The following is a 23,624-nucleotide window of genomic DNA, read 5'->3' as shown; positions in this document are numbered from 1 at the left end:
GTGATTGACCGATTCCGATTACCGATTTCAATTATCGATTATGTAACAACATAGCATCATGATACATGTTCATATGCATCATCTGCATGCTTGTGATGAGATGAGTGATTGATCATCTGCAGATTGTTTATGGGCTCCCTGATAGGCGGAGTTGCCCTACATGAGCGCACGATACGCACATGTTTGTTGTATGACTGGATTGCGTGATTCATGCATCTTGCATTACGTGACATAGTTATTGTACGCCCTAGTGACATCAAGGCCGTAGCCACCACAGGCGTATCGTGGTTGGCAGGATTGGATACTGAAAATTTTGTTCTACATGGGGTGCTATAGATATCCCTGGGTGAAAGTCCATAAACCCTTATGGTATCAAGAGGTTGCTCCAACGTTTAAACCGAGTGGGTGCACGAGCGTCAAGTGCTAATTACCAGAAGGTCGTGCTTTCCACTATGTTGTGGTCGGTTGGAAGGAGGTGCGGCCTTACCCGCTCGAGAGAATGGGGTAAAGCTAGGCTGAGTTTGACCAGCTCGAGGAATGGGTCCACTATCGACGAGCCGAGCCTGATATTGGCAGGCGGATAGTGAGGTCTCTTCCACTCGCCTTATTGCACGTGATGGGGCAGCAATCTGGTTTGGAGTGTACTCGACCTCGGTGATATTCCAGAGTTGAGCTGTATTGGAATGTGGACTTAGATGAGGATTCATATTCTTGAGTTGCATCTCACATCGTATGACCTTGGTACGGCCGACATCATTCATGCCCGCATCGTATGGCCTTGGTACGGCCGACATCATTCATGCCTTGCATCGCATAGCCTTGGTACAACTAATGGTATCCATGGATTCATCAGCATATTCCACATTACTCTGATACTGCATAACTGTATTACTACCTTGTGCACACACTCTCACCACCCTCTAAGCTTTATATAAGCTTATGCACGACCATTGCGTGCAGGTGACGTTGGACCGCAGCAGCGCTGAGGCAGGAGCACATAGTAGATCATCTTGGAGCTTTTTGTCCATCGTCATTATATTTCCCTTTATGCTCATTGTACTTGTAAAGTTTTTTATCATAGTGAAAATGTGATAGAGTTTTTGGTTGTTGTTTTTTATTATGCCTTTGGTTATGCTTATTACTAATCAAACTGATGTTGAAAATCCTCCTCGTAGCATCACAGGATCGGAACCTGGTGAATGGGCGCTGGGAGCCGAGAATAGGGTACTACGGAAGCTGTCAGCGCTGAATTCAGCGATAGGAAATTTTGTGAGCTCGGTTTCCGAGTTCGGGGCGTGACAAAAATGGTATGACCACTTATGAGGTCAGCTCGAACTCTTGAACATGCGCTTCCTAGCCTAAGGTTGACAGGTAGAATCAAGACTGATCATGATCAAGGAGCTTCTGAACAATCTCATCTTAGATCTATTTGAAGAGAAACAAGCGTCGAACTCCCGAGCTGAAGCCATGACACCATATGTGTTCGAGCTTGTACCGAGCATGTCTGGTCCCCGAGGGATGCTCGGATTTGTACAATCTGCCCAGCTAATCGAGGACTCAGCCTCGACAGACGGCAAGAAAACCAACCAGTTCGACAAGATCAAGGGAATGGTCATCCAGAACGATGAATCTCGCTGAGGAGATGAACCCGTCCCCCATGCCCAAGCACGAATAGGCTAAGGAATTGCTCAGCCAACTAACGCCGATCACCTCAAAAGTCCACATTGAGCCGACCATGGAGGTCAAGCCTAATGGTCAAGGGCTCGACCTCAACTGTCCCTCACATGACTTTAGGGCTGACCACTTCGACACTTATCACCCCCACAAATTCCGCGTAACGATTGAGAAACATATGCAGGAATTGTGCCCGTGATCGAGAACCGTTTCTAACCCCAATAATGACCCATCTACACCATAAATAGGAGACATATCAACACTAAGAGGTACATAAAATCTCACCCAAAAGCCTATCCACGCTACTGGACCCAGATTCTTAGCCTGACTTTAGCATCGGAGGGTCCCCTGCTGTAACCAGGGTCTCCTTTGTTTTCTTTGTGTGCAAGTGTTCGAAGGTCCAACAATTCGGCAAAAAGGGTGAACCAAATTTCTACATCAACACACTGCATTGTAAAATGGTGTGGCCCACCCAAGTTGTCTATGTAGCTGGCCCGAGGGCCTAGCATCAAGGGGAAGTGGATTGCCTGGTGACCACCAGCCACATCCCTGGTGACAAAACTCCGTGGAGCCCACTATTATGTATGTGTTTCATCCATGCTGTCCTTCCATTTTTTCATCTCATTTTAAGGTATGAGCCCAAAAATGAAGCAAATTCAAAGATCAAGTGGACCACACCACAGGAAACAATGGGGATTAAACGCCCACCACTAAAAATTCTTCCCGGCCACAAGTTTTGGATCAAGCTGATATTAGTGTTTTCACTTCATCCATCTCTGCCAGACCTGTTCATTGGATGATAAATAAACATCAAGGTGGAGCCTGGGAAGGCTTCAACAGTAGGCATCGCTTCCTGTGGTGTGGCCTACTCTAGCGTTGGATCTACTTCATTTTTTTAGATCTTAACCTGAAATGAGCTGGCCAATAGGATGGATGGCGTGGATGAAACACATACATCATCGTGGTACCAACAGTTTGGTCACCATGGATATGGCTGGTGACCAGGTCACCGGCCAATCCGCTTCCGCATCAAGTAGCAGACCTCATGTACAGAGTGGATACACATTGACAAACATGGTGGGCCTACCCTAATGTTTATTTGACATCCAACCTATTGATAATGTCACGTAGACCTGGACAGAGGAAAAAACAAATATCAGCTTGATCCAAAACTTTTGTGGCCCTCAAGAAGTTTTTAATGGTGGGCGTTCAATCACCACTATTGTCTGTGGTGTGGTTCACCTGAGATTTGTATCTGCTTCATTTTGGGCTAATGCCATAAAATGATCAAGTAAAATGGATGGACAGCGATGGATATAAAACACATACATCATGGTTGGCCCCACAGTCATGAATCCACTAAATCGGCATGGGACGACTCCAGTGCTTCATCTCTGGTCATGGAATGTGACACATAGAGGGGTCCACCAGATTGAATGAATCTTTTCTCTTCGGTCATGGATTGAGAAATGTAGGGTCCACCATACTTTGCCCCCTATGTCGCGGAAAATAATGGAGGAAATGTCTTATCTCCACTTTAAGACGAGCCGTGTTGATGCAAGTACTTCACGGTGAGAAGAATCGTTCATGCCTCTTGAATATGCCGATCAAAAGTTAGGATAGTCCTACCTTGTATCCTTTGGAAAATAGACCGTCTAGATGAAAATGCATACCAGCGGAGGAATCTCAATCCTCTAAAGCTGAATACATGCAATCAGAAGACACAAGCAACACATGCAATTGCAGCTGAAATGTTCAAATAGGGTATCCAGTCCGCGCATTATGTGAGCTCCACCATAAAAGTTGGACAATCAAAATTTTAGGCAAAATATTTAAACAGTTTTTTTTTTCTTTTTTTCTTTTTTTCTTTTTTGGATGGTTGTCTTGTTTTCTTGGTTGTTTTCCAAATCAAATAACCCCTAAATGGCCCTACTTATCAGAGGACTTTTATAAGTCTTGTCCGCGTAAGAATAGTAAACCTCCCTCTTCCAAATTAAAATGCGTGTCCCAGATGGCCCTACTTATCCGAGGACTATTATAAGTCTTGTCCGCTGTCCGCGTAAGATAGTAACCCTCCCTCTTCCAAATTAAAATGCGTGTCCCAAATGGCCCTACTTATCAGAATGACCCTACTTATCAGAGGACTTTTATAAGTCTTGTCCACGTAAGAATAGTAACCCTCCCACTTCCAAATTAAAATGCGTGTCCCAAATGGCCCTACTTATCCGACTACTTTTGCAAGTAATGTAATGTCTGAGTAAGACTTAAGTCCACCTCCACACCCTTAAAAAAAAAACATATCGCTGAAAAGTAGCCATGGAGAAATGAAGATTTTTACCCAAATGTTTTCACTTTTAAATTAACAAGAGCTTCCTGGTCTCAGCTAGGGAACGCTGGCAAAAATGTGAGATTCAGGCCCACCTGGTAGCTGGACGAATGCAATGGATTCGTATCTCTACTAACCTCACGCATTTCTCCTATTGAAAAGGGTGTCGGAAATGTCATTGTCCGAAAATCATAATATGAGAAATCCTAACCTTTGATTGGCAACGAAATTGGCCGTGCTCATTTGAACCATCCTAAGATGTCCACCAATCAGCTATTTGGACAATTAAATCAGTATAACGTTTTGGTTTACTGTCCATGAGTTCACCTCCACATTTCTTAATTACTCCTAGTTTAAAATAATTCTCCTCTCCTTAAATAATACGTTTTAGCAATCCATAAAACTAACCGTGTATTTTATTTTCTTTTCTGTTTTTTGGCTCTGGTTCCATATTCTCTTTTTTATAAATGGCAAGACCAATGACACTTCCCTTCCCTTCCTTTTTTTAAATCCATTGAACTTCTTGCACTGCTGCTGTGATCAATGGCTATTATTCTACTCCTTTGCTTCCTACTCCAACTACTTTCTTCTTCTTTTCATTTCTCTGTTGCTCAAACTCAAGCTACAAACATAACCTTGGGCTCCATCCTCTCTGCTGGAAACACTTCGGCCTCATGGCTCTCTCCTTCTGGTGACTTCGCATTTGGGTTCTATCGTGTCCTTGGAGGCCGCTTCCTCCTTGGGATTTGGTTTCACAAAATTCCAGCAAAAACCCTTGTTTGGTCTGCGAATCGGGACACTCCAGTCAGAGAAGGATCCACCCTTGAGCTAACCCGCAGCGGTTGGCTTGTTATCAAAGATCCACAAGGCAATGGTGACTTCCATATCTACAACAAGACCAGTGCGAATTCAGCGTCCATGCAAGACAATGGCAATTTTGTACTAAGGAACTCAGGTTCTGTGGTCATATGGCAAAGCTTCGATTCCCCAACCGACACCGTATTGCCAGGTCAAGTTCTAAACATGAACCAAGAGCTTTTCTCCAATGACAATGGAACCTACTACTCAACAGGAAGATATATGTTGAAGATGCAAGATGACGGCAATCTCGTTATGTCCGCAGCCCGATACGCTGAGACAGGTTACTGGTGGACAGCCGAAGCCTATGAATTAGGACCAGACCGGAGTTTCATTTTTAACGAGAGCAGCGCACTCATGTATATAATCATCAATAAGACAGACATCACCCACAATGTAACGGGTAATATACATCCACCCGAACCTATTGGAGATTACTACCACAGGGCTATGATCGATGACAAGGGTAATTTCAAGCAATATGCTTACTGAAAAGTTAATGGGACATGGTCAGTGGTGTGGACTGCGGTTAGTGATCCTTGCAATCCAAAAGCTCTTTGTGGGGAGTATGGCTACTGCGTTTTGGATGACAAGCAGGAACCGAGCTGTCGATGCATAGAAGGGTACACTCCATTAGATTTGAACCACCCGTGGAAAGGATGCTACGCAAAAACTCCGCTGCAGCAGAATTGCGAAGTGAATACATCGATGGTATATCAGATGAACGATGCCGATTTCCCTACTAGTGGGTATGTAGATCTTGCCCGAATAACACCCTCGGACGAAGAGAGCTGCAAAAAGGCTGTCATTGAGGACTGTTTCTGCATTGCTGCAGTCCTGCTAAATGGGATATGTATGAAGAAGAGAGAGCCTCTGCTGAATGGTAAAGTGGGACCTAATGCCAACGGAGGAATTGCTTTCATAAAAGTCGCGACCAGGAATGTCACAGCTTTACCCAACGATGAAAGAAGGAAGTCCAGGTACTCTCAGAGTCTTGTAACTGGGCTTGTACCGAGCAGTATTCTGGCGGTATTGTTTGCAGTGCTCGCCCTCTACTTTTATGTTGCTCGCAGTCCCAAGACAAGGGAACCCACTTCCAGTGAAATAAACCTGCGGGCATATACATACAAGGAGTTGAAAGAAGCGACAGATGGGTTCACAAGAAAGCTCGGCCATGGGGCTTTTGGAACCGTTTACAGTGGTATCCTATGGTCAGAGGGCGAACAGATAGAGGTAGCCGTGAAGCAGCTAGAGAAGGTGATAGAAGAGGGTGAGAAAGAATTCAAGACCGAGTTGAGGGTAATCGGTCGGACCCATCACAAGAATCTGGTCCGACTGCTGGGGTTCTGCAATGAGAATAGTCACAGACTTTTGGTTTATGAATTGATGAAGGGTGGCTCTCTATCTGACTTCCTTTTCAGAAGGGAAGAAAAGCCGAGCTGGGGTCAAAGGGCCGAAATAGCTCTTGGGATCACTAGAGGCCTGTCATACTTGCATGAGGAGTGTGAGACCCAGATCATCCACTGCGATATAAAACCACAGAACGTGCTGCTCGACACAAATTGCACGGCCAAGATTGCAGACTTCGGCTTGGCAAAACTTCTGATGAAAGATCAAACTCGGACCAGCACCAATGTCAGAGGGACAATGGGGTACATGGCACCTGAGTGGCTCAAGAATTTGCCTGTAACAATGAAGGTGGATGTTTATAGCTTTGGTGTCATGTTGCTTGAGATCATTCGTTGCAGGAGGCACATCGATCTGGACAGGGTCGAAGAAGAGTCTGAGGATGCAGATTTATATATAACAGACTGGGTCCTAAGCAGTATGAAGGCTGGAGAACTGCGGAGGTTGGTGGAGGAGGAAGAGGTCTTGAGCGACTTCAAAAGGTTTGAAAGGATGGCCATGGTGGGATTGTGGTGTGTGGACCCAGACCCAGGTCTTAGACCATCCATGAAGAGGGTGAGACAAATGTTAGAAGGGACATTCGATGTAGGCGTCCCACCTCTGGTCACTGCATAAGCATTTTATGATATGATCTTAATGTGTTTGTTACTTTCTCATGTGCACCTGCATCACATAGTTGCAGTTACAATCTTGCCTGATTTCATGCTAGGCTAGTTTTCTATGTTATATATGTTTTAAGCTAGCAGAAATGTAAGAACATGTCAAATGCAAATGAATAAGGAATTGAGATTATATAGAAGTTGAGCATAAATCAGGAGCTTATGTATAATGGAATTGCAAATCCTAAGAGAAAAGGCTCAAATTTTACATGAATTCTGAGGAACAACATGAAATGTTTCATCAAAAAATTTCTAAGTTGTATTGTCATCGAAGCCAGCCAGAAGCAATTTTCGTCTTACTGGGTGGCAGAACATCGAATATCTTTAAGTAGACACAATTAACCCTCCCCCAGTATGATGATGATGTTCTGCAGAAGTAGATGATATGCCATACGCTCTGTCGACATGACCGATGCTAATTGATAAGAACTTCCATAGTATTCTCAATTTCACTGCTTCTGCAATGATGTAAAATACAGCAAGAATTGAGATGGAGAATTCAAAAAGTAAAAAAGAATTAAGGAGAAATTTTGCTAGATCATACACCATACTCAGAGACTTCAAAAGCCGCACTCATGGGAAAAAGAATATTCTTATAATATACCAAATGAGGATGTGTGTATCAACAGATTCATGACAAGGACCATTTATCTTGCATAAGAACCCATCCATGTTGTTCATTAATCAAAACTGGAATGCCAATGTGAGGTAACAGCTGGGAAAGAACCATTGCAGCATTGAATTTGCAAATCTAAACATTCACGGTGACTGCTCAAGTTGGAGAGCATTTTAAGGGATTCTCTTCTGAAGTTCTACCCAGAAGAAAAGACAAAAGGAGAAGAAATGGAACCCTATTGTCGCGAAGGCTAAAATTTCTTCAGGCCCAACTTCGCGCATCATATCATCATCATCATCAGTCTTCTCCCACCCATGTGCATCAAATCAAATTAAAAAAATGTGTAGCATCATAATTGACATAATATATCCGTTGAACTCGGTAACCATTTCTTAGTTCATAGAGCAAAAGGGTAGTGGGAGAAAGGAAGTAACAAAAAAAGGGAATTGTTTTGCCCACATACGTACAGGGCATCCCATAGTGGCACATGAGCACAACATTCAAGCCATCCATCATATGGGACACAGTTGTTCTGATGCTCTGGCAAGAAAACCATGCTGATCAGGTGAACAGTTGGCCTAGAGGAAATCAAAGGGTGAAAAAACTTTGGGCAACATTTTTTAAAACATCCTACTATTTCTAAAATTGTGGAGAACCTGACAAGAGCCCCAGCCTGATTTCTGGACAGGAGATATTGATGGTGAAACCTATGTCATGGAAAGACTGGATCTCATGCCCCTATGCTACGGGCACAGATGGTGGCGTGTACACGAAATATTTTGTATGCTTGTGGGCTTAGCAAACCTCCTCAAAAGAACCCCGCTTGCATAGCTCAACCAAGGCAAGGTGCCCATAGATTGTAAATATGGAGACACCTCTTTTGATTGATGATATGAATTTCATTACAGAGGACTGCAATGACTGCAACAATGACGTGGAGCCCCCAAAAAGAAGGAAAGGCCTACTAACACATTCCCAATCTAAGGAATCTGATGGGGACATCTCGCGCACATGCACGCCCCCCTACGCACGTACGCAAGGAGTAGGGCCCCACCATCGATCTGGATTGATGACGACATCCAGGGAGGGCCTTCTAGTTAAAGGGCTGCGTTTTGATTTGTTGGAATGGACCCGATAGTCATGTGAATCCCACCATGGGTTCTCATGATCATGGTCAACTATTCTAATTAATCTAGTACTTTAGGTTTTACTTATTATTGTTATTAGGAATATCATGGACAGTTCAGATTGTTTTGATTAGTTGTTATTTTTTATAACTTCATCGTCAAGTAATAAGTTGCGCACATGGTGCGAGTTTTGGAGTATAGGGTTTTATTATAAATAGACACCCCTTGTAATCTGTTTAAATTCAACGAAGATTAATAAAATTGCTGCGTTTTTTTGCTCCTCTAAATTTCTGAGTTGTGGAGATTCAATTGGGTGCGAAACCCTCCCTTCGTCGAAGGGCTGACTACCGTGGTGCGAAGCCACACCTATCCTAATTCGTCCCCACCTTATTCCATCCATATTTCTCCTCTCACAATCATGTATGCTTCAAATTCATCCTCTATTGCAGTCGTTTCTCTCTACAGCAGATTTTCAGAATCTCGCCCTACAGGAGGGCTGAAACTTCGGCGGAGCACCATGCACAAACCGTGCATCCAATGTTGTCATGTGCGATCGCACATTCGCATATGCGCATAATGGTGGTGGGATCATATATGCGGCAGTGGCATATGCGATCACTGCACGTATGCGATCGCATATACCATATGTGCCAGCATATGCGATGTATGAGATTACATACAGCATATGCGATCGCATAGTGTCCAACGGTCATATTTCTGACCGTTTTTTTACCCCCTTTTTTTATCCGGATTTTTTCTCTATAAAAATGGATTCTAAGCACTCCGACATGCAAAAAAAGCTCAAACTCTCTCTGTCTATTCTCTATTTTGCTCTCTTACATATTTCTAAGCACTTTCCATATTTCTTTTCTTTCAACTTTCAAGAATCAAGAATCAAGATTGAAATTGAAGTTTCAATTAAAGAAGGGTACATACATCCACATTCAAGAATCAAGAAGATTTAAGAGTCAAGACTCTTCAAGAGACATTACTAATTTACTATATGATCTACATCTACAAGACTACCAAGTACAAGTCTACAACCAAGCTCTCCAATCTCCATCCATTGAATTGATTGAACTCTCTTTCTACTTTCTAGTTCAATCAAGAGAACATACATCAATCTCTTTCTATCTCTTTTTCTATCTCATTTTCACTTAGAGTTTCATAATATCAAAGTTCTAAGTTTTCTAAGTTCTAACAACTTCTATCATTTTTTTTTTTAGTTTGTTTGTTAATTGTTACTTTGTTACAACTTACAAGTTACAACTTTTACAACTTACAAGTTACAACTTACAACTTACAACTTACAAGTACAACAAGAATTCAAGATCAATACTCAAGTCAAGGGGCAAAGGTGAAGAGAAGACAACTTAAACAAGAATTTGGAAGTTGGAACCTCTTTTAGATTTATAATTTTAATTTTGTTTGTGTGTAAATCTCTCTCTCTCTCTCTCTCTCTCTCTCTCTCTCCCTACAAGTGTAACTCAACTCTCTCTCTCCCTCTACTAGACTACTACTAGTAGTGTAAAGTGTGTAACTCTCTCTCTCTCTCTCTCTCTCTCTCTCTCTCTCTCTCTCTCTCTCTCCCAAGTCACATCTCTTTAGTCTCTTTACTCTTACTCTCTTAGATCTTACTTCTTAGTCTCTTAGTTTGCTTTAGTTTACTTTCTAGTTTCTAGTTAGTAGTTACTTTTTAGTACTAGGCTACTAGCAATCAATAATACACACACCACCATCATAATGTCTTCTTCCCAATCTTCCTCTTTGAAACCCAAGTCGAATGACCTGGGTTGGAAGTATGGGCACTACAGTAGTGCTACGGAAAAGACTCACATAGTATGTGAGTTATGTGGGTATGTGAGTTCCGGTGGCATTGCAAAGCACAAGCAACACCTTGCACATTTACCGGAGTCAAATGCAAAAGCATGCGACAAAATTACTCCAGAAATCCGAAGGGAGATTGTAGAGTATATGGAAAAACAATCAAGAAAGAAATGCGATAGTGCCCTACGTCAGGAAGAATAGCTGGAACAAGATGCATATAAAGATATAAATGTAGTTAATATAGATGGAGCTAGTCCCACTCCCCTTACTTTGACAGGCCGGTCTAGACCACAAGTACAACAATCGAAAAGAGCCCGAGGTCAAGGGCCCATGGATAGATGGTATAGACCACACCCCGAGGATGTGATCGACCAAAGGGGTAAAGGGAAATGGCCGGCTCAAACAACTTTAGAGAACCGGTATAAACAAAAAGATAGGAAAACCACAATTCAATATATTGCTAAGTGATTTTACCAAACCGACATTGCTTTCAACGCCGTTAAATCGAGAAGCTTCAAAGTAATGGTTGAGGTTATAGGTCAATTTGGACCTGGGCTTAAACCTCCTTCATATCATGAAATGAGAGAGACATGCCTAAAAACTGAAGTTGAATATACACAATCCTTCATAACTGAATATAAAGAATCGTGGAAAACATATGGTTGTTCACTAATGGCCGATGGATGGACCGATTGATTTGATCGGTCTCTCATTAACTTTTTGGTAAATAGTCCAGCTAAGACAATGTTCTTTAAGTCAGTGGGTGCATCGGGTCATTCACACACAGGAGAATATTTGTTTAACTTACTAGATAATGTAGTTGAAGAAATTGGTGAGGAATATGTTGTACAAGCAATTACAGATAACGCAGCCTCGTATGTAATGGTTGGTCGTCTTCTTATGGAGAAGAGGCGACATTTATTTTGAATCCCCTGTGCGGCCCATTGTATTGATCTTATGTTAGAAGATATAAGTAGATTATTTATAAATGTGATTGCAAGGGCTAGAAGAATCACGGTCTTTATGTACAAACACACCCTTCTTCTCAGTTGAATGAGAAAACACATTAGGGGTAACTTGCTACCTCCAGTAATCACTCATTTCGCTACAGCCTTTTTAACACTAAAAAGGCTAAATGAAAAGAAATCAGAACTTAGAAGCTTTGTAGTGTCGGCCGATTTTACAAGTGGGCCTTGGTCAAAGAAGGCTGAAAGGAAACGGGTTCAACATGCAATTCTTTCTCAAAGTTTTTGAACTCAAGTGATAAAGGTGTTAAAATCATCCGAGCCCTTAGTCACTGTGTTGTGATTGGTGGATGGGGATGAGAAGCCTGCAATGGGCTACATATATAATGCGATGGAGAGAGTAAAAAATAAGATCATTGACTATTTTAACTATAGAGACTGTAATTACAAGCCAATTTTAGATATTATAGATAGAAGATGGGGCAGCCAAATGTCATCCTTATTGTATTCGGCTGCTTACATCCTTAACCCATCCTGTTTATTCGCTTCTTCTGATCCAGCAGAAACACTAACTATGCATATGGTTGAATTTATTAATGTCTTGGAAAAAATGATTCCAGATAGAGGAGAACGGGACAAGATCTCAACTTTGCTGGACTTCTACACAAAAAATGAAGGAATATTCTCAAAGGATATCGTAATAAGGCATCGGACAATGAAATTACTCAGTAAGTACTTCTATGAATGTTAGTGTACTGTTTACTCTTACAAATAGTTTTTCTACAAAGTGTCTCTAACCTACTTAAACTGTTTTTCTCAGCTGACTGATGGGCTGCCTATGGAGTGGACCCGAACAGGAAGGATCCAGCTCTAAAGAAGCTGGCTATGAAGATTCTTGGACTCACGTGTTTAGCCAGTAGTTGCGAGAGCAATTGGAGCACGTTCGAGGCGGTAAGTTTAGATTGTTTAGTAATTGTTTGTAAACTTTAATTTTGTAATGGCCTAAGCTAAATTAATTACCTAAATAGCTAATGCCAAATGCGCTTACTTTCTTGCAGATTAATACTAAGAAAAGGAATCGCCTTGAACCAAAAAAGCTCAACGACTTGGTTTTCGTTCAATACAATCAAAAATTGCGAGAACAATTCCAAACTAGGAAAGAAAAGTCCAGTTTCTTTAACCCTATCTGCTTAGATGAGTTAGATGGAGATAACGAGTGGCTCGTAGAGATGGAGGACCCGGTATTTGTTGGGGAGGAGCTGACATGGGCACAAGTTGAAGATGCCGCATACAGATCGACACCTGGTGAAGGTAGTACCACTCGAAGGCGAAGGACGGGAGGAACCGGGGGGCGAGTAGTACCCGTCAACCCGTTGATGAGATTGAGGAGATTGAAGAAGGAGATGATGATAATGATGATCAAGCTAAAGATCATCCACCATTGGATATTGATAAATTATTAATACGTACAGATGATGAAGAAACGGAAGAATAAGAAGTGTATGTGGCAGAAGGAGATAACTTGAATGATGATGATGATGATGGTAGTGGTGGTGGACCTGGTGGTGATATGCCACAATGGCTACTAGATCAATGTATATAATTACTGATTAGATAAATAATAAATAAATAACTTCTTAATTTTGTTTAATGTTGACTAAGTGTGTTAATGTTGATTATTGATGTATATCATGTAGTGTTGAATGTTGAATATTGATATTTCATATTTGTTAAATGTTAATTGTTAAGAAGTTAACTATATTGTAGAATGTAGTAGAATTGTTGATGAATGATGATGACTTCACTTAATATTTAATTCATTATGTAAAATTGTAAATGTAAATGTAATTGGTTTTATTTTACTTAAATTAAATGTATTTCAAGGGCCAATGACATAATAATTTATTTTGATTTTTTCTGATTTTTTCTGATTTTTTTTTAATTTTTTAAAAATGCGATATATATATATATATATATATATATATATATATATATATATATATATATATATATATATATATATATATATATATAATGATAATGAAAACAATTTTACCACATGGGTAGGTGTGTGCATATGCGATTGTGCGATCGCATATGTTATTCGACAACATTACGTGCATCGGATCGAGCTGAGATTTGGAGGTTTTGGAGTCCATCCCTGGCCGACTAGGGCTAAGGTGGCTTTTTTTCTGAATAGTGGGCCCCACACACGTGCAGACGGAATCACACGCACGTGCGTCTAGGCCATTGATATTGTCCACACGTGCGGTACTTCTCTGGTTCGTCTCTATCCTCTCTTTCACTCCTCTTTCACCCAAAATCCCTAAATCGAACCCTAAATTACTCAAATCCCCAATTTTATGCCCTTTCTTCAACCTTAGGGTTCCCCGAATTGAAATTTCTAAATTCCTTGGATTGGGGGAATTATTTCTGTGCATGTGGATGAATTTACCCTCCTTTAATTCTTGTTTGGTCTATAATTTTAATTGATCCGGTCCTAGCATATTTAGGCCTAAACCCGCATAAGATTCCCCTTGATTGAGTGTTTGAACTTTTGTGTGGGATGTGGAATTGTGTAATTGTTTCTGAACTAATATAATCTAAAGCCTGAAATCTTGCACATCATACTTGAATTTCAAGTCCTGCATCAAATTTAGTATCAGAGCTTAGGGTTCTTGTAGAGAAATGCATTGCATGTTTAGGGTTTAATTTATTTGTGTCCATTATGGATTAAGTAACATCATATAGAGTTGTTTAGAGGTCCATAATTTCTGATATAGGCTGCTGAATTTTCTACTATCAGAAAATCCGCATCTCTTTATTGGATTTTCTGTTGACAGATTTTTTAGACAGATAGGTTGTTGGAAATTGAGTAGTATGGTGTCGTTTTTAACATATAGTCTTATAGGAGCATTTAGTCCTATCTAGGCACATATAGTCGTAGTAGAAAGTCCTTCGATTAAGTTAGTAGTTGTATGCTCACACGTACGGGTCGTAGTTTTGGCTTGCACCCTACACTAAACATGGATCAATTGCAAGAATCAATGAACAAGTTGACCCAACAGTTTGAGTCTTTGGGTAGGCGCTTGGAACAACGTATGGACCAACGCTTTGAACAGCTTGATGTGTGCATTACCCAACTAAAGACCTCTGTCAGGGCAAACCCCATCATTGAGGAAGATGCCCAATCTCAGGCAGGTGGTCAGGAGGTTAGATCAAGGAATAGAGGTGGCCAAGAAATCGGTTATGGGTGCGCACCCGTGCACCCACCCCGTGAGGTACATCAAGACCACTATGACCCCTATGCGCAACTTCTTAAAGGAGTTAGAGTAGATGCCTCCGCTTTTGATGGCCACTTGGACCCTAAAGTTTTTCAAGAATGGTTGGCAGACATGGACCACCTTTTTGAATAGTACGACATGTACAGCCTTGTGGCTAGAGAGAGTACACCAGAGGCTAGTGTAAAGTTATCCACTGAGGTCATTCCGGTAGTGGATGAGTTTCTCCCTATGAGGGATATACAGCACACCAGGACATGGGACACCGTATCACCTATAGCTGAGTTTGCGTTTAATAGTTCTGTCAATAGGTCCACAGGTCTAAGTCCTTTTGAAGTCGTTATTGGTTATAAACCTAGGAAACCTATTGATCTTATCCCTATGTCACTGTCACATAGGCCGTCAGAGTCTGCAGAGTCTTTTGCGCATCACATTCATTCATGGCATCAAGAAATCAAGCAGAAGATCATGACTAGTAATGCATATTACACACTTTCTACAGACCAACATAAACGTTTCAAGGAATTCAATGTAAGGGACTCTGTGATGGTCCGCATCAGGCCAGAGTGGTACCCTTAGAGAGTCGTTTGTAAATTACATGCGTGTAGTGCTGGACCATTCAAAATTATAAAACTAAACGGTCTCAATGCGTATGTAGTAGATCTTCCACCTTACATGGGAATTAGTTTCATATTCAATGTGGAGGATCTAGTTGCATTTCAGGGGAACACTGATACATTATCCAGTTTGTCACCTAACCATCCTTATTCCCCAAACCTTTCCCTTAATCCATGGCCCCCTCCCGACCCATCTTCCCAGCCTCTACCTCTCATACCTACCCTTCTCACACCCAGAGAGGAGATAGGATATTTTGGACCATCAGATAATATCCACGTCGGACAGTGGGTTTCAGAAGTTCTTGGTCAAGTGGAAGTCATGCCCAGCTTTAGACAGTACGTAGCACGCTGAGGAGAAACTTCAAAGACTTGATCCTTACATCTCGGAGCGGTCCAGGAGTTTCGTTTCACCAGTGGTGAAACCTTCACAGCTGGGGAGAATTTATGGGGACATCTCGCGCACATGCACGCCCCCCTACGCACGTACACAAGGAGGAGGGCCCCACCACCGATCTGGATTGATGACAATGTCCAAGGAGGGCCTCCTAGTTAGAGGGCTGCGTTTTGGTTCGTTAAAATGGACCCGATAGTCATCTGAATCCCACCATGGGTTCTCATGATCGTGGCCCACTATTCTAATTAATCTAGTACTTTGGGTTTTGTTTATTATTGTTATTAGGAATATCATGGACGGTTTAGATTATTTTGATTAGTTGTTATTTTTTATTACTTCGTCGCCAAGTAATAAGTTGCGCACATAGCGCAAGTTTTGAGTATAAGGTTTTATTATAAATAGACACCCCTTGTAGTCTTTTTAAATTCAATGAAGATTAATAAAATTGTTGCGTTTTTCTGCTCCTCTAAATTTCTGAGTTGTGGAGATTCAATTGAGTACGAAACCCTCCCTTCCTCGAAGGGCTGACTACCGTGGTGCGAAGCCACACCTATCCTAATTCGCCCCCACCTTATTCCATCCATATTTCTCTTCTCCTACAATCATCTACGCTTCAAATTCATCCTCTGTTGCAGCCATTTTTCTCTCTACAGCAGATTTTTAGAATCTGGCACTGTAGGAGGGCTGAAACTTCGGCGAAGCACCACGCACAAACCGTGTATCGGATCGAGCTGAGATTTGGAGGTTTTGGAGTCCATCTCTGGCCGACTAGGGCCAAGGTGGCTTTTTTCTAAATAGTGGGCCCCACACACGTGCGGCCGGGATCACACGCACGTGCGTCTGGGCCATTGATATTGTCCACACGTGCGGTACTTCTCTGGTTCGTCTCTCTCCTCTCTTTCACTCCTCTTTCACCCAAAATCCCTAAATCTAACCCTAAATTACTCAAATCCCAATTTTATACCCTTTCTTCAACCTTAGGGTTTCCCGAATTGAAATTTCTAAATCTCTTGGATTGGGGAAATTATTTTTGTGCTTGTGTGGATGAATTTACCCTCTTTTGATTCTTGTTTGGTTTATAATTTTGATTGGTCCGGCCCTAACATGTGTAGGCCTGGACCCGCATAAGATTCCCCTTGATTGAGTGTTTGAACTTTTGTGTGAGATGTGGAATTTTGTGTAATTGTTTCTGAACTAGTATGATCTAAAGCCTGAAATCTTGCACATCATACTTGAATTTCATGTCCTGCATTAGAATCAGTTTGAAGTTCCCTCCCAAGAAGAGAAAAGGATGCAAAACATCCAGAGCAAACCAACCTTATTTCCTCTATCCAATTTGCTGATCTCCCCAAGTATGTGGCTAACTGCCATAGAAATTGACCAATAAATAACATTACAGTTGTCCCCTTCTATCTCTACAGCCTGCTCATGGATTATTAGCATCTCTTTCAGCCCTGTCATTAGTGCTCCAACCTCAATTTCTGATGAGTCATGTGCATGGTTTTAAATGCCTGTTTCAGAGTGTCTCTGGAGTGATGTTGATATTGATGTCGTGACAACTCATCCTGACTGCAGTCGGAATCATTCTGACTTGGTCTATTCAGAGTATGACTCAGCACATGACTCATTTTGTTTCCCACTTAAATGGAATCTGATTGGCTGAGTCGTCTGGTTTCCAACAATATCGCCAGCCTTATCACCACTCCCACTGTCTCAACTATACACCCACTCCTGCTGAACCAGATTGCCCATCGAACAACCATCAAATTTGAGGCTTTTAGCACAACCCTTGGTGAAGCAGACCACTTCCAAAACCTCCACACAGCCATGCATATGGTTACTTCTCCTTGTAGCAACAGATTCTTTGCATAACACAGCCCAAGAAGTGACTCTACCCCAAAGTCAGTAGGTAACCTGATCCATCGCTTCCCTTTTATCCTTTTTTTTTTCTTTTAACCTCGTTCACTTCCACTTTATTCCCAATACTCCGATTGTTAAGTTCCTTCAATAACGCCACAAGGTCACCACAATACAGATCCAAAAAGACAACCTTTTTTTCTTTTATTTGAGAGCTAATAGAAATTTATTATGAACAAACAGAAGCAGAAACACAATAAAAGCATTGAGTGGCAAATAACAACAAAGCATCAGGCACCTCTTCCAAACTGCTGTCAATACCCCTAGAGACCCGTTGCATCAAATGCGCTTAAAGACTTGTTGATTGTAATCATGACCATAGATACCGCTCGACTGTAATCAAGTATGCAATAGTCGATTTCATAGCACCTATGGGAGTATTGTGTTCTCATTGATGGTCCCAAGCGCAGATAAAGGAGGGTTGCGTCAGGTTGGCAGCTGGCATAAAACTTTTGTCATACTTTTTTTCCCTTTTTGAGAGATGAAGAATTTATTAAAGGGAGCAAAGGCTCCAAAAAGAACAAAAACAGGCAGCAGAAGAAAACAAAGCTTTACAAATCCCAATCCCTAAGAAAAGAAAATACGTTTCTGACTGTGGCACCCTGAGTATTACTAATGTACCTGAAACATCTACCATTCCATTCAGTCCAAAAACCCCCAAGCACGGCGAGCAAGGCAAGACACCATCTCTTCTATTGTTACCGGCTGGCCTCCCAGTGTGCCAAGCAAAGGGCGGAAAAGAGGGGAGTCCCAAATTCCCAGCGCATATGGGCAGCTAAGAAACAGATGCACCACAGATTCCTCCTCTTTTTTGCACATAAGACAGACATTAGGCAGCACGAACCCTCTCTTTCAGAGATTATCAGCAGTTAAGATCCTGTTTCTTCCCGCAACCAAGCAAAGGCTTGGTACCGCCAAATGTGCCTGTGAAAAAACAACTGGAACCAGAACTCGACTCCTGAATGATGTTGAGAAAAGAGCACATCAAGAATCCACCCAATTTATCTCGAGGCCAATATGGAGAGTCCAGAACTGACGGGTTGGGATGAAAGCTTTCAAGCAGAAAGCAACTTCGTCATCTCCTTGGCCTCATCTTCGGATAGAAGATCACGGTAGGGAGGATGCCAAACCACCCCCATTGTCTTGAGGGAAGAGGCAATCAGCAATCGAAACAGATTGATTAGGGCACAATCTCGCAATCCAAGGAAATTGGGATCTAAGAGAAGAATCACTTATCCAAACGTCGTCCCAAAAACTCACCCTGACTCCACTGCCAACTGACATCCCATTCTCAGGAAGAACTTTACCCACCATACGAGTGACGTATCTCCAGCAGAAGGAAGACCTATTGAGGGAGGAGTTCTTGATCCATCTGTCCGAATTAACCACACCATATTTTCCAGCAATGACCATGTGTCAGAGTTGATTTTCCTCCACCCGGAACCACCAAACCCACTTTCCCAACATGGCAGAAGTGATTTCCTCCGAGTTGCTAATTCCAGCTTCGCCTTCTTTGAAGGGTTTGCACACCTCCTTCCAATCAAGGAGATGAAACTTGCTCTGCTCACTTCTGCCTTGCCAAAGAAAGTTCCTTCGCAGCTTATCAATCCTCAAAAGCCATACTTTTCATCATCAACAGGATTCATGTAGCCGACCCCAATTAGTTGGTATAACACTTCAATGATATGATGAGGAGGGTGAGTGATTAGAAGACTTTGCCCAACTTACCACCTACCATTTGCTTTCAAAAACACCTCAACCAGGAGTTTCAATTTATCACAACATGTTCAGCTATTGGTTGTACCAAATCACCATCATCCAACAAGCAGCGCAATCCTCCAGTAACCTTCCTTTTTGGCTCACTACAGCCCTCATGTCAAATCTCGGGGAAGAAGAAGAAGAAGAAGAAGAAGAAAAGAAAAGAGAAAGAAAAGGAAAAAAGTTACCAATCGATCTAGGCCTCACCCATCCAACCTTGAAGAGACCAAAAAATCTCCACCAAACAATATAAGAAAAGTTGCAGTGGATGAACAGATGGTACACCAACTCCACATCCTCAGGCAAAAGATACAAACATCAGGGATAACCATTTGTCTATTCCTCAAATGGTCAATGTGAGCACCTTATCTGCCTGACAAGCCACCCAAATGCCAAAACCCTTGGCAGAGCTATATACTTCCAGAATAGAGCAGTCGGCCCCCAGTTCCCATACCAAAGATTTGATAGAGATAGATGAGTAGAACGACATCAACAAAAGTCGGACCAAGCTATCTGCCCTCGAAACCCTCTTGTCACTCACCTCAACCATCCGACTCGGGCTACACAGTCACTCCACTAGGCTAACCAACTCATCGAATTCATCATCACCAGGGTCTCTACAGAAGTTGGTGTCTACTACCTCCTGATCCCCTAGGTGGGAATAATACTGAGAAATCATCTCATCTCTCTCAGGAGTCCACATCCTTTAGAGGAGTAAACCCAATCCAACAATCAGCCAACCATTCGATGCATATTCCAAACAACCCAAAACAAACTAACAATCCTCATCCACACAGAATGAACAGAACTGCAATTAATGAATAGATGGCCCAATGATTCAACATCCTTCAAGCACATGATACATACATTCGTGTCATCAGTATAACTATTACATATTGCAATTCATGCAAATGGCAATGTTAAAGCCCATGCGAATGACAATTAGTAGGGCTTCTTAGCCCTTGCCAATAGTTTATTGTTTGGGTTTCATTTGTAAGCATGTAAGTGACATGTCCTGAGGTTCAAATGGTCTAGTCGCAAGAGCATACCTGTGGTGTAGCAAAGTAGCATGACCATGACAAGAACACGTTCCCTGGAAAATCTGACCATTCTTACTGGATAAGACATGAAACCATGCCAATAGGTGAAGAACTCCACTATCTAAAGTTGAGTGATCATTACAGATGGGGAATAACAAAAGCTCCCAAAAAGATACCCCAGAAGAATGGGACCTCTAGAAAATCATCCATATAACAATATTTCTGTGAATTAACATGAGCAAAAAAAGGCCCACATTGTGGACCCTCACAATTTAATTTCTCGCAGACCATCTAACACCATGAAAGACTGACTTCGATAGTCTCTATATATCTACCCAACGCAGGAAACGGATTTCCTGGATAGGCTGATATTAAATTTCTCTCATTTTAAGTCTAACCATCTCTTTATGTAACCCAAAATAGAGTCTCCCAAGGATATCTCACTTGTGAAAGACCTCATTTCAACAGCAACTCCCTTCATGAAATCAATGTGGATGATGGGACAACTTCCTGATTATTGCACCGAAGCATCTTACTTAGGTGCGCACATGGATCTTTCGCAATGATTCCCTTTTAATTTATAATTATATAGTATGCGTTGGATATTTCCTGGATCACTACATTTATTTTCCCTCTCTTAGATCTTCTACTTTTGTAATGCGGCCAATGCCCTTGATTTGATATAAATGCAAAAAGAACTAACACAACATTTCAAGCCAACACAATCACAAGAAAATCTTGTCCAGAAAATAAATCGCTAAAGAAAGAAAGATCAAAATGTGATTATTGAGTATAAACCAGGAAGCAATATCTACTTAATGGAATTAATTCCCATAAGAGGCTCAAAGTTTACAACAAGTTCAACAGACAGAACTAACCCATATAAATTATCTTATCAAAGTGCCTTTTTCACGGATCTTGAACCCAAATCCTCACTGTTGGATCCTTAGCTAGGCCTGCGGAAGCAATCTTGTTCTCAACAGGGTGGCAGGAGACAGAGATAACAGTGTCGGTGTGGCCTTCCAATTTCTGAACCATATTTTTCCCTTGGAGATCCCATATGTAGACACAATGATCCTCTGACCCACTTACGATGTACTTGCCATTGGTCAACAAGAACGTGGATGTTATGCAGTATACTCTATTAACATGGCCAGTGTAACTTTTCATAGACTTCCCCGTTGAGTAGTTCCAAAGCCTCTGCAACATGGTAAAGTAGAGACAGCATTGTAGATAAAGCACTCAAAATGAGAAATAAGAAGTTTGTTAGATTAGAAGTATGCACATGGGTTTGAGAATAGATAGCTCAAAAGTCATTCACTCGTTCCGAGATAACAATGCAGAGAAAATGAAGTGTGAATAGCACAATCCAAAGCCAACAAGATCATTCCTTCCGAATTCCCCATGAAAGTAGGGAATGAAATCAGCTCCGTACAAGTTCATGTGACATGTTATATGATGATATAGAAACAGCAGTTTCTCAATTCGACTACGGAATGGTACAGGTGAATCCCACCTTTCGGCAATTGAAGGTGTTGATCTAGAGGGCCTATCATGGGGTCGGCCCATGTCCTAACAACCCCTTCATCGAATTATCCTAGCCATCTGATGAAATTGGATGATCAAAATCAATGCTCCACATCTAACAGGGCTCAAAATGGGCAGTCAGCCTCATCTGATGGGGGGCATTTCAGGTGTATCCAACCATATAAACAATCCGGATCACCAGAAATGGGCCCCACATGCAACAAAGCAACCTACTCCTACAAACCTAGTAGAAAATTAGATATGCATTTGTTCTTCTACATCCATAAATTCAGTAATTGAACAACTGAATCAAGGAATCAAGAGAGGCTAGAAAGCATACAAGGGTGTCGTCAAGGGTGGCGACGAGTATGAACTTCCCATTGGGCGAGAACTTGGCAAAGGACACTGCTGGGGTCTTGCTGTCGATAAGTGTCTTCAAGCACGTCCCCTTCTCAGCATCCCAGATCCTGCACGTCCCGTCATGGCTCCCCGACACGATGATGGACCCATCGCGGATGAAGTTGACAGACGTGACAGGGTCGGTGTGGCCCATCATGACGTGGATGCAGCGGCCGGTCTTGACGTCCCAGACGCGGAGAGTCTCGTCAAAGGAGCCAGAGACGATGAGGTTGGATTGATTGTTGAAGTTGACGCAGAAGACGAAGCCGGAGTGGCCGCGAAGGGTCTTGACGCATTCCCCGGCACCGGCATCCCAGATGCGGAGGGTGCGATCGTCGGATGCGGAGCAGATGTAGTGAGAGTCAGAGGACCAAGCCAGGTCGGAGACGCCTTCGGAGTGGCCATGGAGAAGGGAAAGTAGGGCCAGCGTCGGGGATTCCCACACGATCATGGTCTTGTCGAGGGAGGCTGATGCGAGGAGCTTCCCATCGTTGGAGTATTTGACGCATGAGATGGCTTGGGAGTGACCCGTTAGGGTGCGGACCATGCGGTACGGACGGAATGGTGGTGAGGGAGGGGGCTGGTTCCCGCTCGACATTACACCAGAGTTTCGATGTATATGCGGGCGCCAGAGGTAATTGGGCTTTAATTGACTTCTCCTCTCTCTTTCTTTTCTTCTTCTATCTTCAGCTCAAGGAGAGCTGAGAGAGAGGGACAGAGCGAAGGAGAAGTGTCTATCCTCAATTGCCAGACATTTGAGGGGAGAAATTTGAGGAGTATGATGAACGGATATACGGAGCCGTGCTCGCGTAACTCGTGCACCAAGAGCCACGGGAGTGGAATTTTCATGAGATCCACCCCATCCATCAGATAAGCTGCCTCATGTTCCCCTTGGAAGCCAGAAATCAGAACCATCCAGAAATAAGGTTAGGCCACCCCCTTTAGATAATAAAAAAACAAAAATAGAAACTTTGGGTGGGACTGCCTCCATTAGTTTTTAGGGCCTACAGTGCTGTTGAATGTTGACATGAAATGCAATCCATTCATTTGATGTGCCTTTTATAAGGTTACACAATTGTCAAGAAATAACAGTATTCCAAAACTCAGGTCTGACCATACCACGTTAATTTAAAAGCTTTCAGGTGTGATTTTATAGAATAGCCTCCCCGAGTTGAATCAACCTGATTTTAGGATCAAAGCTATAAAATAGGTTATGCTTTATAGGTTATGCA

At 42.2% G+C, this 23,624-nt stretch overlaps 2 protein-coding genes and 1 pseudogene across 2 annotated transcripts in view; 2 read left to right on the top strand and 1 right to left on the bottom strand.

The window, feature by feature from the left end:
• LOC131223984 (uncharacterized) overlaps positions 1 to 1,638 on the top strand; it is a 30,473-nt gene extending 28,835 nt beyond the window's left edge. Inside the window, 1 exon segment of the mRNA XM_058219576.1 lies at positions 1,372 to 1,638. Coding sequence (XP_058075559.1) covers positions 1,372 to 1,638 — 267 coding nt within the window.
• A 2,740-nt stretch (positions 1,639 to 4,378) lies between these two features.
• LOC131222609 (G-type lectin S-receptor-like serine/threonine-protein kinase LECRK3) lies at positions 4,379 to 7,055 on the top strand (annotated as a pseudogene).
• On the bottom strand, positions 7,042 to 23,256 carry LOC131222608 (COMPASS-like H3K4 histone methylase component WDR5B). Its single transcript, XM_058217747.1, has 3 exons — positions 22,334 to 23,256; positions 21,345 to 21,666; positions 7,042 to 7,382 (listed from the first exon to the last, which is right to left on the bottom strand). Exons 1-2 carry the CDS (start codon positions 22,988 to 22,990, stop codon positions 21,376 to 21,378), a joined length of 948 nt encoding a protein of 315 aa, XP_058073730.1. The 5' UTR covers positions 22,991 to 23,256; the 3' UTR covers positions 7,042 to 7,382; positions 21,345 to 21,375.
• Positions 23,257 to 23,624: the final 368 nt, after the last annotated feature.

The sequence above is a fragment of the Magnolia sinica genome, chromosome 13, assembly GCF_029962835.1.
Source record: "Magnolia sinica isolate HGM2019 chromosome 13, MsV1, whole genome shotgun sequence".
NCBI lineage: Eukaryota > Viridiplantae > Streptophyta > Magnoliopsida > Magnoliales > Magnoliaceae > Magnolia > Magnolia sinica.
This window is presented reverse-complemented; position numbering and strand designations above follow the sequence as displayed.